The sequence below is a fragment of the Osmerus mordax genome, chromosome 3 (genome assembly GCF_038355195.1).
Source record: "Osmerus mordax isolate fOsmMor3 chromosome 3, fOsmMor3.pri, whole genome shotgun sequence".
NCBI lineage: Eukaryota > Metazoa > Chordata > Actinopteri > Osmeriformes > Osmeridae > Osmerus > Osmerus mordax.
The window spans coordinates 2,778,745-2,795,237 of record NC_090052.1 but is presented as its reverse complement, the minus strand read 5'-3'; the positions used below and the strand labels follow the sequence as shown (position 1 = coordinate 2,795,237).

At 48.7% G+C, this 16,493-nt stretch overlaps 1 protein-coding gene across 1 annotated transcript; it reads right to left on the bottom strand.

The window, feature by feature from the left end:
- Positions 1–1,971: 1,971 nt before the first annotated feature.
- LOC136940383 (oxysterol-binding protein-related protein 7-like) lies at positions 1,972–14,959 on the bottom strand. The gene is made up of 22 exons (XM_067232506.1): positions 14,903–14,959; positions 11,844–12,059; positions 11,291–11,434; positions 11,140–11,193; positions 10,914–11,027; positions 10,445–10,621; positions 10,148–10,277; positions 9,107–9,225; positions 7,855–7,953; positions 7,552–7,708; positions 7,202–7,335; positions 6,051–6,143; positions 5,676–5,856; positions 4,997–5,280; positions 4,556–4,693; positions 4,356–4,419; positions 3,920–3,998; positions 3,257–3,401; positions 2,806–2,956; positions 2,558–2,684; positions 2,231–2,353; positions 1,972–2,110 (listed from the first exon to the last, which is right to left on the bottom strand). The coding sequence occupies exons 2-22, from the start codon at positions 11,979–11,981 to the stop codon at positions 2,002–2,004; spliced, it is 2,760 nt and encodes a 919-aa protein (XP_067088607.1). The 5' UTR covers positions 11,982–12,059; positions 14,903–14,959; the 3' UTR covers positions 1,972–2,001.
- Between the last annotated feature and the right edge of the window lie 1,534 nt (positions 14,960–16,493).

The following is a 16,493-nucleotide window of genomic DNA, read 5'->3' as shown; positions in this document are numbered from 1 at the left end:
GGTGTGCTCTGGTCAGTAGAACAGCGGTGTGCGCTGGTCAGTAGAGGAGCGGTGTGCGCTGGTCAGTAGAGGAGCGGTCAGAGAAGCTTAGAGACCCGGTGACACACCCTGGACAGACACCTGGTGGGAAACTATCAGCTGATCCGACTCCGATTCCCATCGCATTCAAGACGATCCAAAGACATGATGAGGACAAAGTGTTACAAATTATCCAGCAGAGACTAAATCGAGATGTTCCTGGTGGGACTGTGGGCTCCTGAGAACTAGACAAACTTGTGGTGGGGAATGTACTTTGAAACAAAACCTTTAACCCTTGTGCTGCCTTCGGGTCACATGACCCAAAGGTTCATAACGAACCACCGTTGTGTTTACCCAATTTTATCCAATACAAAAACAAATCTTTTTTTTCTTTTTCTTTTAACCTTCACAATGTGGGGGGTCTGAGACAGCCCGATGGTTAAAAGAAAATGCTTCACTTTGTTTTTGTATGCGGTAAAGTTGTCGCAATACGACGGTGGGTCACAATGACTGATGGGTCAGAATGACCCGAAGATAACACAAGGGTTAAGAACACAAAATGGAGATAAAAAAGGCTGTCTTGATCAAGCTTAACCTTTTTTTTTTTTCTTTTTCTCCTTCCTCTGACTGTTGCATCTCAACATCTTATATGCAGGATTTATTTAGACCAAACCTTGTTTTGTAGAGTAATGACGTATAGCTTATCCTTAATATTCATCTTTCAGTTTTCTGTGCAACTCAATAAAATGATCACATAAATCACATGGGTAAGGTGCAACACTCCTGGCATGGCTCTTTGAATAAATGAAAAACACAAAATGTTATTTTATTTTTATTCGGAACTACAAAATAGAACATTTGATATGGAGGTATAATTTACCCCACTTGTTTTACACAGACATTTGAGAATCGATCTCTTCTCCTCATTATCCATCGTTGAAACATCCATAAAAACCTATGTCATAGTATCAACAGATAGCAAGATCCAAAAGATGACCCTTACTCACTTTAAACTTCCTGACTCTGGACAGAGGGCTAGATTTGAGACCTAAGTAGCACATTTGGGCACACACAAAAAGACTGCCAGCATAACAAAGACCCTCCTGTGCCTAGTAGAACGGGAGCGAATGTGTTAGCTAACGGTTTGGGGATTTAGAACACCAGTGTCATTCAAAAACAAGGATAAGCAAGTATAAGCAACTAAATATACAATTTACAGTGAGACCAGTTATGAGGGAGGTCAGACGTTTTAACCCTGAGGAACCCACACACCATCAGTTTCACACTCAAAGCCACAGTCCCTCCTTTCTCAAGCGAGTTTTCAATGCCTATCCATTAAATACTCGGGAATGACTTAGAAAGTCAATAAGTAAAAGTGTTTAAATATACAAAACGTACCGTAAAAGGATCAAAACTTGCATCTTTACAAACATGCAGTCCACTCAAAAGAAAGAGATGTCGTATTTAAGACGGTGACAAAACTAAAACAGTAAAACCAACCACGTTGGCCTGAGATCTGTGTTCTACACTTCCTGAAATGATGTTCTCCACCCACTGTTCCACAGTCTGGGCTGGTGGCGCGTGAGAGGCGAGGGGTTGTAAAGGGAGAACCCAGCAGCAGTGTGGGAACCTCAGAGAACCAAAGGGGGACGGGGGGACCCTCAATTCCTCATATCTTCCCTGGTGATATCATCTCCCCTCCACATATGGACACCTGGAGGGGTTCATCCATGCGACCAAACTGTGTTTCCCATCCCCCTCCGCACGGGGGGCAGAATAAGTAGCAGTTCCTGGAGCAGTGGGTGTTGGTGGCCATGCCTAGCCAGGCTGCTCAGCACTGGGGTCTGGGGCTCAGAATTGCTGGGCTGCTAGGCTAGGCTAGCGCTAGGCTAGGCTAGGGCTAGGCTAGCGCTAGGCTAGGGCTAGGCTAGCGCTAGGCTAGGCTAGGGCTAGGCTAGCGCTAGGCTAGGCTAGCTCCAGCTCCTACCACAGGTCCAGGTTCTTTGTGTTGGCGAAGCCAGGCTGCTCCCTCAGCTTCCAATAGGTCCCGTTGTTCACCCACACCTCCCTGCCCTGTTCGTCCAGGGTTTTACTAAACACAAGGAGGAGAAGGGAGATGAGAGTTGGAGCTTTTCAAGTTGTTCAATGGCTGGGTCACGTTCCGTTCAAAAAGGAACTGTGGCCTGTAAGGGGCTGTTAGGAGAGAACTTACGTGAAGAATCGAGGCTGGTGCTCCTCCCCCGTCTTGGCCATCTCCTTCCTCCTCTCCCTCTGCTTCTCCTCCACCTCGTCCTTCTTCTTGTCCGCCTCCGCTACCCTGCCCTCCTCCAGCAGCCTGGGGTGGAGAAGAGAGCTTCAGCATCGACCTGATCAGTCTATGGCCTACATCCACCAGGGGGCCTGTTCCACAAAGCGAGTTGATCAAATAAGCCAGGCTTATGCCAGTTACTTTTCCCCTGACCTAAGCCTGGCTTATTCCGTAAACTCTCTTTATGGAACAGGCCCCCAGGTCCCTGACCCCACGTGGCGGCCTCGTCACCTCTGGTCGGGCCTGAAGCGGGTGTCCGTCGGGGGCAGCACCGCCCTCAGCTCCGGGGTCAGCTCGTTCAGCTCCCGGGCGTAGCTGGAGAAGCCGTAGTAGTGCACATGGTCGTCCGGCTGCGTGTCTGCACAGGAAATGACACGGCATTAGAAAATGGACCGTCACAGGAAATTCATTTCATCGTATTCCAAAAGTACAAATCTAAGATCTTGATCCGACTGGAGACGGAGGACGCCGGGACTCACTGGGCTTCCAGATACACTTGGGGGTGGGCAGCGTGTCACAGAACATGCCCTCGTGCCACAGGCCTCCGAAGCGATGGACCACCTCGCCGGCACGGTTCAGCACCGTCCCCTGGACCTCGTTCTTGTTGTTGTCAGAACCCCAATAGCGGGACTAGCAAGGACAAAACACGGAAGCGGATGTGATGCATTTAATCTCATTGTTCCTATTAACAAACACAGATTTATGGACTAGCCAGGTCACACTATGCACTGTCAGCTTTTAACTAAGTTTTTATGTGTGTGTGCGCGTGTGTGTAGTTGGACTGACAAGGGAGGGAACACAGATATGAATCCAACACAGAAGATGATATGATAAATATGTTATTGTTCCTATTGAAACACAAATCTTCAGACTAGCCATGTCACACCATGCACTGTCAGATTTCAACCGAATGATGTGTGTGTGCGTCACCTTGACAAAGGTAATCTTGCAGGTGCAGTCGTCGCTCTTGTTGTTCTTGATGGTCACCTCGCCGTAGTGCTCCAGATACCTCTGCTGACTCAGCACATTGTGGACGCAGCTCACCACCTTGTTCCACTCGTAGTGGTCCCCGTACCTGCACAACACAGCACAACACGGGCCTTTAGCGCCTTAGCCACGTAGCGCCTTAGCCACGTAGCGCCCTAGCCACGTAGCGCCCTAGCCACGTAGCGCCCTAGCCACGTAGCGCCCTAGCCACGTAGCGCCCTAGCCACGTAGCGCCCTAGCCACGTAGCGCCCTAGCCACGTAGCGCCCTAGCCACGTAGCGCCCTAGCCACGTAGCGCCCTAGCCACGTAGCGCCCTAGCCACGTAGCGCCCTAGCCACGTAGCGCCCTAGCCACGTAGCGCCCTAGCCACGTAGCGCCCTAGCCACGTAGCTCCCTAGCCACGTAGCGCCCTAGCCACGTAGCGCCTTAGCCACGTAGCGCCTTAGCCACGTAGCGCCTTAGCCACGTAGCGCCTTAGCCACGTAGCGCCTTAGCCACGTAGCGCCTTAGCCACGTAGCGCCTTAGCCACGTAGCGCCTTAGCCACGTGTGTCCAATACCGCTTAAAAACTGCCCAAAAATACATAATCGAACATAAACCCTTACTTGGGCAGGGTAACGTTGACAGGTCCAGAGGAGATGATCTCCATGGACTTCCCCCAGAACTTGTTCTTCCATCTCTGGTCTGAGGGACAAGCACAGGGAGAGAAACAGCAGCATCGTCAGCATACCAGAGGCACAAAAAGCAGGAAGATTCCCCTCCCTGCATTCCTAGCGGAGGGGCCTAGCGGAGGAGGCTAGCGGAGGAGGCTAGCGGAGGAGGCTAGCGGAGGGGGCTAGCGGAGGGGGCTAGCGGAGGGAGCTAGCGGAGGGGGCTAGCTGAGGGGGCTAGCGGAGGGGGCTAGCGGAGGGGGGCCTAGCGGAGGAGGCTAGCGGAGGAGGCTAGCGGAGGAGGCTAGCGGAGGAGGCTAGCGGAGGAGGCTAGCGAAGGAGGCTAGCGAAGGAGGCTAGCGGAGGAGGCTAGCGGAGGAGCAGAGCTTACCTTGCCAGAAGGTGAAGTTCTCAGACTGGGCGTGACAGGCAGCGATGGGAGGGTGATGGCTCACCTGCGAACACATCAAAAGGGTTGGATTAAGAGTTACAAACTCAGACGGCTTAAAAACTGAACTCCTCAATACCTGCAACTATAGCTACCAATAATTAAATGTCACACACACACACACAGAAGTGACACTGGGCTACCTGCTCGCTGACATAGCGGAAGCCGCGCTCCTCACGGTGGCTCTCGTAGGTCTCCCCCAGGACAGGGTTGAAGGGTTTGTAGCGGTTACGCCAGGACGCCCAGGCATAGCCGGAGATGGAGAACACTCCCATGTACACCTGAGATGGACACACACACACACATTTAGGAAACAACTAGGGCCAGGTATCGCCAGAGAGAGAACACTCGCTTGGATACCTGAGAGACACACACGCACACACAGGCTTCAAACACCTTAAGCTTCCAAAATAATCCCACCAAAACCTGACAAAATGGCAGAGAACGTCCTTCTGTATCTTAGCAACAACAACACACTTGAACTTGACATAGATAACAATAACTTGACATAGAACAGACGTAGATAAAACAGGAGTAGATCAACTTCAAACTGTCCGTTTCAGACACCGTTTTGGCCCGCTCACCATCCTCTCGAAGGGGTCGTCCGTGCGGTTGGCGATGTCCAGCAACTCCGAGTACTCCAGCTCCTCGCTCACCCTCTGCAACAAGCAGAGGGGCTCGTTCAGGGCGACCGGCATGGACACGCGCGACAGGTCCTTGCCAATGTTGTTGTACAGGATGGTCATGATGCCGATGTGGCTGTTGTCCGTGCAGTGGGCAGCCAGGGTGGTCCGACGGCCTGTGTTGGAGGGCACGGCGCTGGGCATGTCTGTTTCTTTGGATAGGCTGGCACGGTACTGGCTGGTGGCTGTAGTGGGTGGTACAGAGAAGAAGTCAGTCAGGTAGGGTTGGTAAAGGGGGGGGGGGGGGGGGAATCGAACATACACATCGTTACGGACTTGTGGAAATGACTCAGGTCCTGTGACAGTGTGGGTGTTAGTGACAGGGTGGCTGTTGGTGACAGGGTAACAGCGTGGGGAAGGTGGGTGTTAATGACAAGATGAGGAGGGCAGAGGGGTATGTATTAGTGACAGGGTGACAGGGTCGGGAGGGGTGGGTGTAAGTGACAGGGTGACAGGGTCAGGAGTGTGGCAGGATATACGTGACAGGGTCGGGAGAGTAGGAGGGGTGGGTATAAGTGACAGGGTCAGGAGTGTGGCAGGGTCGCAGGGTGACCTGCACTGCAGCCGGAAGACGTCTCACCATGCGCCTCCTCCGGCTCCGAGGTGCTGGTCGTGGTGACGTCACTCAGGCCCGACTCGTCGGACGCCTCGTTCTCCGACGACGTCTCGCACACGATGACCTCGTTGGCGTCGAAGTACTCCGCCATGGACTCGGCCACGGAGGGGGTGCGGTGCGGGTGGCGGCTCATGGAGGGCGTCAACTGGGAGAGGACAGGGCAAAGAAAGACCAGAGGAGGAGACACCGTGAAGCCAGGAGGGTGTTTCTAACGAGAGGCATCACAGACACAAACCCTCACAGCAGGGGGTGAGGGGTGGTCTTGAAACAGAAACGGGCCAGTGACTAGGACAGTGTCAGCATGCACACAGTCACATGTGGAACAACACACACACACACCTGGTCCTGACGAACGGTACAGTAGGACTCCTCAGTGGAATCAGAGGACAAGGAGAGGGTGTGCACTTTGGTCAGACGAGACTGCACCTCAAGCTAGACACACACACACACAAATATACAGGCACATTTCAAACCCACAGACACACAGAAGAGGCTTAAGACAAGCTCATTAGAGTTCTGTGTCTAAGGGGAAAGCAAGCATTAAAAAAAAATATATCCCAAAGTTCACATGTTGCACACCCACACAGGTAAACAAAATGACGTGAAAGACAGGTATTGTCCAATGAACTTTCAGTTGGAGGGAGAGACCAAGTCATCTGTCTGTGTCTTTCTACGTGTCTGTTTGAAACATGCTTGTGTTGTTCCATCGTGTCAGTACCTGGCTGGCTTCCTACCAGACCAGACCCGCCCATGACTGACAGTAACGCAAACTTCCAGGCCCACACTACTCCAGAACAAGCCAAACCTGTTCTGACTAGTTCCCCACAGGAGTACCAACAGGCTAGAAGGGAGATTTGAAAAGGAAGAAACAAAACACAAAAAAAAGACAGAGAGACACACTGAAAAAGAGACAGCAACAGATAGAGAGATAGAGGTGTGGTCGACAGAAACTTCAGCAGAGTATTCAGACTACTCTTGTGGGGCACTCAAATGCAGGTGTGCCTCAGCTAGGCCTCTACCTGTTCTACTAGTCACTACCTGGAGCCGTTGGAACACAGCGAGGAACAGTTTAACCATGTGCCATGACAGACCTTTTTCTAGTTCTTTCTCTCACTAATACAACGGACTCAATGGGAACGGCCACTTCAAACCAAAACGTGTTTCTTTAAAACAGCCTGTGTCCAATGAGCGTTGGACTGAGTGTGTGAGTGACTGACTGACTGAGTGTCTGTGTGCGTGTCTCACCTCAGACATAGTGCTGCAGAGTGTGTGAGTGACTTGAGTGAGTGTGTGTGTGCGTGTCTCACCTCAGACATAGTGCTGCAGAGTGTGTGACTGACTGACTGAGTGTGTGTGTGCGTGTCTCACCTCAGACATAGTGCTGCAGAGTGTGTGAGTGACTGAGTGAGTGTGTGTGTGCGTGTCTCACCTCAGACATAGTGCTGCAGAGTGTGTGACTGACTGACTGAGTGTGTGTGTGCGTGTCTCACCTCAGACATAGTGCTGCAGAGTGTGGCCAGCTGCTGGGAGGTGGTCTGGCGCAGGTCTGGTCCAGTCCACGCCTGACGGACCCTCTCTCGCTCCAGAGTCAGAGCCTCGTGGACAGACTTCAGCGAGGCGTGGACTGTGGAGAGAGGGAGAGAGAGAGACAAAGAGAGGAACAGAGAGAGAGAGAAACGTTACTCACCACCCAAGCCTGTCCAACCCTACACCGAACTACAACAAAAGGATATTTACACAATTTAACACCAATTGTTCACAATACAAAACCCTTTTCATTAGTTTAGAAAATACTTTCCCCCCCACCCCCCTTCCCCCAACATTTGGATCATAATCGTACTTCTCTGGGACACGGCGCAAATGTCCTGCTGCAGTTTCTTGGCCTCTGGGGAGGTAACAGGAGGTTTGGAGAGCTGGGTGAACACGTAGTCAGGGATGGACTGCATGGACCTCCCCAGGTGGTTGCCAGTGGAGACACTCAGATTGTTTGTGGATAGCTGAGGGGGGAGAAGGGAAGTCAGCGGGTGGGGGGGGAGGGGGAGAAGAGGAGGGGCCAACCGGCCTTGTTCTACAACTCCGGGGACACTTCTTGACAAATCCGAAAGATTTGCCGGGGGAGAGCGACAACCACGGCCTCGCTTACCATGCCGAGATTCTCCCCTCTCGACAGGGTGCGCGAGTGACCAAACATCTTGCCTGCCTTGGGCTTCTTCGGCTTCTCGGGCTTCTCCAGTAAGATATTCTAAAAGAGACCAGAAGGCAGCGTGTTGAGTAAGATATTCTAAAAGAGACCACAAGACAGCGTGTTGAGTAAGATATTCTAAAAGAGACCAGAAGGCAGCGTGTTGAGTAAGATATTCTAAAAGAGACCACAAGGCAGCGTGTTGAGTAAGATATTCTAAAAGAGACCAGAAGGCAGCGTGTTGAGTAAGATATTCTAAAAGAGACCACAAGACAGCGTGTTGAGTAAGATATTCTAAAAGAGACCACAAGACAGCATGTTGAGTAAGATATTCTAAAAGAGACCAGAAGGCAGCGTGTTGAGTAAGATATTCTAAAAGAGACCACAAGGCAGCGTGTTGAGTAAGATATTCTAAAAGAGACCACAAGGCAGCGTGTTGAGTAAGATATTCTAAAAGTGACCAGAAGACAGCGTGTTGAGTAAGATATTCTAAAAGAGACCAGAAGGCAGCGTGTTGAGTAAGAGATTCTAAAAGTGACCAGAAGGCAGCGTGTTGAGTAAGATATTCTAAAAGTGACCAGAAGGCAGCGTGTTGAGTAAGATATTCTAAAAGAGACCAGAAGGCAGCGTGTTGAGTAAGATATTCTAAAAGAGACCAGAAGGCAGCGTGTTGAGTAAGATATTCTAAAAGTGACCAGAAGGCAGCGTGTTGAGTAAGACATTCTAAGAGACCAGAAGACAGCGTGTTGAGTAAGATATTCTAAGAGACCAGAAGGCAGCGTGTTGAGTAAGATATTCTAAAAGAGACCAGAAGGCAGCGTGTTGAGTAAGAGATTCTAAAAGTGACCAGAAGGCAGCGTGTTGAGTAAGATATTCTAAAAGGTGACCAGAAGGCAGCGTGTTGAGTAAGATATTCTAAAAGAGACCAGAAGGCAGCGTGTTGAGTAAGATATTCTAAAATAGACAAGAAGGCAGCGTGTTGAGTAAGATATTCTAAAAGAGACAAGAAGGCAGCGTGTTGAGTAAGATATTCTAAAAGAGACCAGAAGAAAGCGCGTTGAGTAAGATATTCTAAAAGAGACAAGAAGGCAGCGTGTTCGGCACACGGCGACAGACGCAGGGCAAAATAAACCTCAAAACTGGACTAGGAACGTAAAAACAAAAATATATATAAATAAATTTGACTTTAGCTCAACGGGGACTTCTACCGTACCTGCATGCTAATCCGCCGCTCCAGGTCTGTGTCGGTGATGGGCAGGTCTCCCTCCAGCCACTGCAGCCTCTGGCTGAGCTGGGCCAGCTCTGTCAGGTCCAGCTGACAGCGAGCCAGCTCTGGAGGAAACAACAGTCAGACGGTGTCACCATGCAGGAGAGAGAGAGAGCGTCACCATGCAGGAGAGAGAGAGAGCGTCACCATGCAGGAGAGAGAGAGAGAGAGAGCGTCACCATGCAGGAGAGAGAGAGAGAGAGCGTCACCATGCAGGAGAGAGAGAGAGAGAGCGTCACCATGCAGGAGAGAGAGAGAGAGAGAGAGAGCGTCACCATGCAGGAGAGAGAGAGCGTCACCATGCAGGAGAGAGAGCGCGTCACCATGCAGGAGAGAGAGAGAGAGTCACCATGCAGGAGAGAGAGAGAGAGCGTCACCATGCAGGAGAGAGAGAGAGAGCGTCACCATGCAGGAGAGAGAGAGCGTCACCATGCAGGAGAGAGAGAGAGCGTCACCATGCAGGAGAGAGAGAGAGCGTCACCATGCAGGAGAGAGAGAGAGCGTCACCATGCAGGAGAGAGAGAGCGTCACCATGCAGGAGAGAGAGAGAGCGTCACCATGCAGGAGAGAGAGAGAGCGTCACCATGCAGGAGAGAGAGAGCGTCACCATGCAGGAGAGAGAGAGAGCGTCACCATGCAGGAGAGAGAGAGAGCGTCACCATGCAGGAGAGAGAGAGCGTCACCATGCAGGAGAGAGAGAGCGTCACCATGCAGGAGAGAGAGAGAGCGTCACCATGCAGGAGAGAGAGAGAGCGTCACCATGCAGGAGAGAGAGAGCGTCACCATGCAGGAGAGAGAGAGCGTCACCATGCAGGAGAGAGAGCGTCACCATGCAGGAGAGAGAGCGTCACCATGCAGGAGAGAGAGAGCGTCACCATGCAGGAGAGAGAGAGAGCGTCACCATGCAGGAGAGAGAGAGCGTCACCATGCAGGAGAGAGAGAGAGCGTCACCATGCAGGTGTGAGGCGTGAGGGCCCACCGTCTTACCCTGGGAGCAAGCGTCCGTATCGTGTGTCTGCTGCAGCCAGGCGGACACCTTGCTGTTCACCCCAGGGGCAGCCGGGGCCGGCGTCTCCACCTCAGCCTGGTACACCGACATGGAACTGGCATACTGAGCCTGCACCGTGACAAGACAAGAACACAGACACGCCCACTGACACCAGGTCAATAAGCAGGAACATCGCTTCCTACCACACGCTGGGGGGGACTTTGTGGGGACTCCAAATGACTTGTCACATCAGCGGGTTGGTGCAAAGTTCTAGCCCTGCTCTGGTATCCACTCACCATGCTGGGCATGGCCCTGTTCCTCTGGGCCAGGCTGCCCATGGCCGGTAGGGTGCCGTTGCCTAGAGAGAGAGCGTGCAGCACGCCATGGTGGACGCTCATGGCCTCGTTCTTCTTGAAGCTGCGGTGGGCGCAGAGCTTGGTCAGCCAGATGTAGAACACGTCGTGGCTCTTGGCCTGGTCGGAGAGGAGGAAACGGACATGAGGCTGAGACAGAAACGGATAAACGAGACAGAAACAGGCCTAGCAGGAGAGACGGAAGATCGACTTTCGGGGAGAGCTTGCGATGAAAAGAAACGGCGTCCTAAACAATCATAAACATACCATGAAAAACCTGAAATATCATGCTACCATCTGTAATGCCTTGCAAGGCTGCGACAGCACGCTGAACCGGTTCATCCAAAACAGGCTTCAACAAGAGTATCACAATAGCTGTAGGCAAGGCAAGCACGGTTATAGCCCCTCTTACCTTCATGTGGTACAAGCTGTCTCCGGCGTCCAGATCAATCCGCTTGGACTTCTTGTTGATGGACATGACGGCCAGACTGACGTCCAGGGAGCCATGAAGCTTCCCTTTCAGGATCTGGAGGAACATTCCAGAAGGTCACAATCAGCGTTTCCTGGCTCGCAGGCTGGTCAAGCCAAGCCTCCAAGTCATTAGTTCCAGAGTATTAGGTGTGTGCGAGTATACATACATCGTGCTGTGTTTTGGAATACTTGAGGATCCCCTTCTCCAAATGGAAGTACCTCTAAAAAAAAGAAATAAAAACAGTATGTTTTCATCCAGGGTGAGGTTACAGATGACATGGCTCTACATGCCTCCCAGTACGGAAGGGTCCTGGTTACCTTGTGCCAGCCCTTCATCGGGTACTTCCTCTTCTTCATGAGGAAGCCCTCACAGATGCCAGGGATGCTGAGGTCCAGCCCCGTGCTTGGCCCCTGGGCCACGTCCACCTGGAGGTCCTCCATCACCTCCCAGTTACGAGACGTCTACAGAGGAAGGAGAATGAAGAAGGTCTATGGGCGTGGTGGGCAAAGCCCTGGGTGACTTTGCTTGGACCACAAACAAACGCTAGATTCGATTTGAAGGAGAGGGGTTAGGAGGAGGAACCAGGAAGTGAGGTTTACGGCCTAGAGCCCGTTCCTAAACAGCCACGCTACCCCAAAAGATGGAGGTTCACCCCTTATTGCAGTCTTTGCGGTGTGTTATGGGGGGGGGCACAGAATTCCACTGGGAGCCGACCTTTCACCTCACAAGTTGAGCAACAAGCACTTACTGGAAACAAGATCCACGCCGCAGATCGAACAAATGCCCCAGACAGTACATATACACATTATCCTGACCGGTTCACTTTATCCTGACTTGTTCACATTATCCTGACTTGTTCACATGCCTTACCTGGCGAGAGTGTCGGGAGGAGCCAGAACTGCCGCTCCGTGAGTGGCCAGGTTTGAACACCACAGCAGGGGTTCTGTCCATCCCACTCATCACGGATTGGCTGCTATTGAGAGGGGGCGTGAACTCGTGATGGTCCATCGTCGGGATTGGATGAACAAGGCAACAAAGTCAACGTGGCTTCAGGCAAGGCTTGCTCTCATGGTAGGATTCACCGTACTGTGGAATAAAACAACATTTAAAATCACAATAAACTAAAAACTAAAACTCAGTTGGTGATGTAGGTGTGTTTAAGTAAATAAAGAGCTCCCATAATTATTCACAAGCTCATACCAATAAAGAAAAGCTTCAAAGAGGTACGTCACAGTAACATTGATTACAAATCAAATAAAAAGCTGAATTGTTGGTTTTAAAGTATTACAAAAAGTGGATAACTGCCTTCTTCCAAACTCAGGCAGAAGTCGTGTTCAGGAGAGGAGAGCAATGTTGCCTTTTTGGGGAGAAGTTTTGAAAGGCTTACGTGTACAGAGTCAGGGAATGCAGTGAGACAGCCTTTACTAAAACGTCACTCAGCAAGCCACAGCACTAAATGGCCATTAACATGCCCCTAAGCCTTGATCGAATCTTGAACATGAACTTATCGGTCATCGTCATCCGTTTTTGGTGAAACTAGCGTTTTACCTGAAGCCATGGACAGACAATGAATACAAGGCGATATCTGCTTGTTGACTGGGGAAACTGGAGTCCATGCTCAGAGACGAGATTTTATTTTGTGTTATTTCATTGAAAGAAAGATATTTTACCGAACCCATCTGTTGCATTTGAAATGGGCTGGTTTCTGGGTGTGGCTTAGACTGAAAGAAGGTAACACACAAACACACACCCCGATAGTCACAACAACAGTATGAATCACTTCAGGTGACAATCAAAAAGGCATGCCCCCAAGTTGACAGCCAAGAACGCCAACATCTCACAAGACACAAGACATTCCATGACACATAGCATTGGAGCCCAGTAATCAGACAATCGAAAATGTATCTCGGGCGAAAGGGTATTTACATCACCAAAGAACAGATATCAGAACCGGAATCCAACATTCCCTACGTGCTTTGCACCCAAGTCACCACCCTGTGTGTACAAATCATCCTATTATCAAGATGATAAATATGTTGATGATTTAAAAACACACTTTCCGTTCCATTTTCAGCCCAAAATTGAAAACTCAAACCGTATGACAAAAACGCATCAGTGCACTTTTAAGACAAGATAAACACACTGTGAACACTGTAGACCTACTTACATTTACATTTAGTCATTTAGCAGACGCTCTTATCCAGAGCGACTTACAGTAAGTACAGGGACATTCCCCCCGAGGCAAGTAGGGTGACACAACGTCATTTGACACGGCCGGGAAGCGAACTAGCAACCTTCTGATTACTAGCCCAATTCCCTCACCGCTCAGCCACCTGGCGGCTACCCTGGCCACAACGGTGATGAATGGAAGTTTCCGTTCACTGTAACTCGTGCCAATTCCGAACTCCTAACTTAACGTTGCTAACAACTGAGGTCCCTCTTTCATCAGTAAATACAGAAGTCGGCAGCAACTGTCCCAAGGTTTACTAAAAGGATTGGAGCGTTTATAAATATACAGTCAAGTATATCCATCTAACGATGGGATTCTTTATTCTATGGTTCCTAGACAACGTAGAATAACACGTTTTATGAAAAGTCATAATTAGACTGGATGATGACTTCGTGGAATGACTCAAACAATCACAATTTAGAATATGCTGTCTAACAAGTACGGTGACATGGGGACCTACCAAAACAAAATACTGCCTCCGGGTCACCAAATTATTGTCTTTGCTTGTGTGGTTTTCAAAATGTGGTCTTGAAACACCGACAGTAGTAAGAGAGTGCTTCTGCTGAGCGGAGACTGAGGGCTGGATGATATGCAAGTATCAAGATACTCAACCAGCTGTTTTTGATCCACAAAACAGCAGGATTCATAACCAACTCATTTGATAAGATCACCCCTGATCAAGAATCCCCTCTATGGTCCAGGAAGGCTGTGTGATATTTACATTTTATATTGAGGAGACTAAACCTCCTAAAACAACTACATAACCAGGTTTCTGCACCATCCCAGCCGCTAAGACTGCTGGGATTCCGGAAGACGAGGTAGAGGCTTACCAGACTGGTTTCTGCTCTCCCCCAAGAATGTGCCTGAACCACATGCAGCGCACAGACAGACAGACAGACACACACACACACACACACACACACACACACAGACGCACACACACACACACACAGGAGTCTCTGTCTGGTTGCAGGAGTCATATACTTGTCTGGCTGACTCCTTAAGTCCTTGACCATGTTAATCAAGTAGGAGTAATGTACAGGAGGGTAGTATTCAGAAACCACACAACCCATCCTTACAGATGGACAACGGAAGATAAAACCCAGCGGGTAGTGTCCCATAAATAAGAGGCCTTTTAAAAAGAGTTGTTCAAGGCAAAACACCACCTGCAAGTTAACTTCAAGTAAAGAAATAGTCTGAATAATCGAAATTGTAATATCAAGTTGGGAATAGGAAGGGGTAGTTTAAGAACTTGTCTAAACGTATTGTTTGATAGGGAAAGATACATTTTAGACTTGGCTAAAAATTAGAGCTTGTGGGTGTTGCACATGCGCGTTGGATAAAAACACCGTAGAAGACTAAAGTCAGTTTTAAAAGTAGGGCGTCATTCTTAAAACATGAACATGCGGCAATAGTACAACAACTTGTAATGTTACAAAGCGCAATGTAACAATATTTGAACGTTTGCTTGCAAACTAGGAGTATATGGATTGCCTAAAACACATCAGATCAAATGTATTTTGGTGGTTAGTAGACTAGGCTAATAGTTCTCAGATGGAAAACGCTGTCAAACAAAATCTAACATTTATCGAAAAGAAGTTAGAATAAAATCAAATTGCAATTTCAACCAAACGAGTTTGATGCAAAAAAAATAAATTCAAAGTCAGTTTGACTGTAGGCTATAAAAGAATCTCCTTACCTTAAACTTGAATAATCCAAATTTGCAACACGAGAACCGTCTGACCTGAAATCACTCGACAACTGACTTCCCAAACCGTTTCCTCCCATTTTTTACATAGCATGTACACTACGTCACTCAATCGTCGTTTGCAGGTGATGCAGGTAGGTGTGCCAACAGAGAAAGGCTCCAGTTTCATCCATAACCTAATACAGTTAAAATAAGGCTCGCACACCAACTGTCTTACAAGCCAACCCAAACCTGTAACTTATTTACATTTAGCTATGAAGACGCTCACACTACTCAATTTTCCCTTTAAGTTTCTCGCCCGAAAGAAGCCTACTTTGCCCGCTATTTCACACCTTCGATGGGTGATGACCTAGGCTATGTAGTACTACAAACTCTGTAGGCTACTGTCATTCAACGATCAGTATTGAGACGAAGTAGGCTATTGATCCAGTTGTACATGTAAGTTAAGCATGTAATTGTTTTCAAATACCTCCAACACGTTATAGCCTAAACACGTATAGGCCCCAAGGCCTAATTAGATTCAAAAGAGTAGAAAAACCAATACACAAATAAATACATTTCCTAGCTAAACGAAAAGAAGGTCATTGGCCATAGACACACAGGTGACAGAGTTCCCAGTGACATCTTACCCAGTAACCCTGTTCCAAGTTCATTATGAATGCATGTATGTAGCTGAACTGGAATGGCCAGAACTGAGTTTTGTGGCACTTATTGTCACAAAAACAATGTAACCTGCAGCTGGAGTGACATTGATCATAGCAATCTGAAGAATGAATGATTGGAAACACCTTCCATCCATCCCTCCCTTCCTTTGTTTCAGTGTTTCTGTTTTTGTACACACAAGCACACTCACAACAACCTGTTCAGGATGCCCCACTTACATAACCTATAAACGGATACTGGAATGCAGTAGTGTTGACTTTGCTACCTTAAATACAATCCCGAATTGTAATTAATCTCAATAATAGCAAGGGAATTGGAATGCAGAAGACTTTTATTAGGATGTTATCAGTTTTCTATTGAATCAGTTTATATGTCATCCGTTTTCTATTGTTATCAGTTTTCTATAATCAGTTTTTGTATTATCAGTTTTCTCAGTCTATCTATCCAACGATTGATCTTCGAATTCAAAGACCCCTCGTCCACCTCGTGTGAAGTGCAAAATGTTCACAACAACTTTGGGTAATGTAATTATTGTTTTAACTAGTCAGAGCTACAGACAACATAGCTACACAAGATTGCTTCATGTCAAAGTTAAGGAATTCATATTTCATATACCCTGGCCTATATGTAAACACACATAGCCTAACATCTACCATGCAGCCCACACACACACTCATAACTTGCACGCACACACGGAGATATAGGCTATTTAAAATATAACAGTCTGAACATATATCCACATTTAATGGAATAGGCTATTAAATGGAATAATAGCGACAACTAGCCTGACTTCCCAATTACCTATAGCTCTTCACCTGCTAAGGCTGAAATTAGGTTTGTCCTAAAAGGCTAGGCTTTATCGTATAAAAAATAAGTGTGTGAATACACCAACAAGTGGAATACAAATCAAATCGGGATA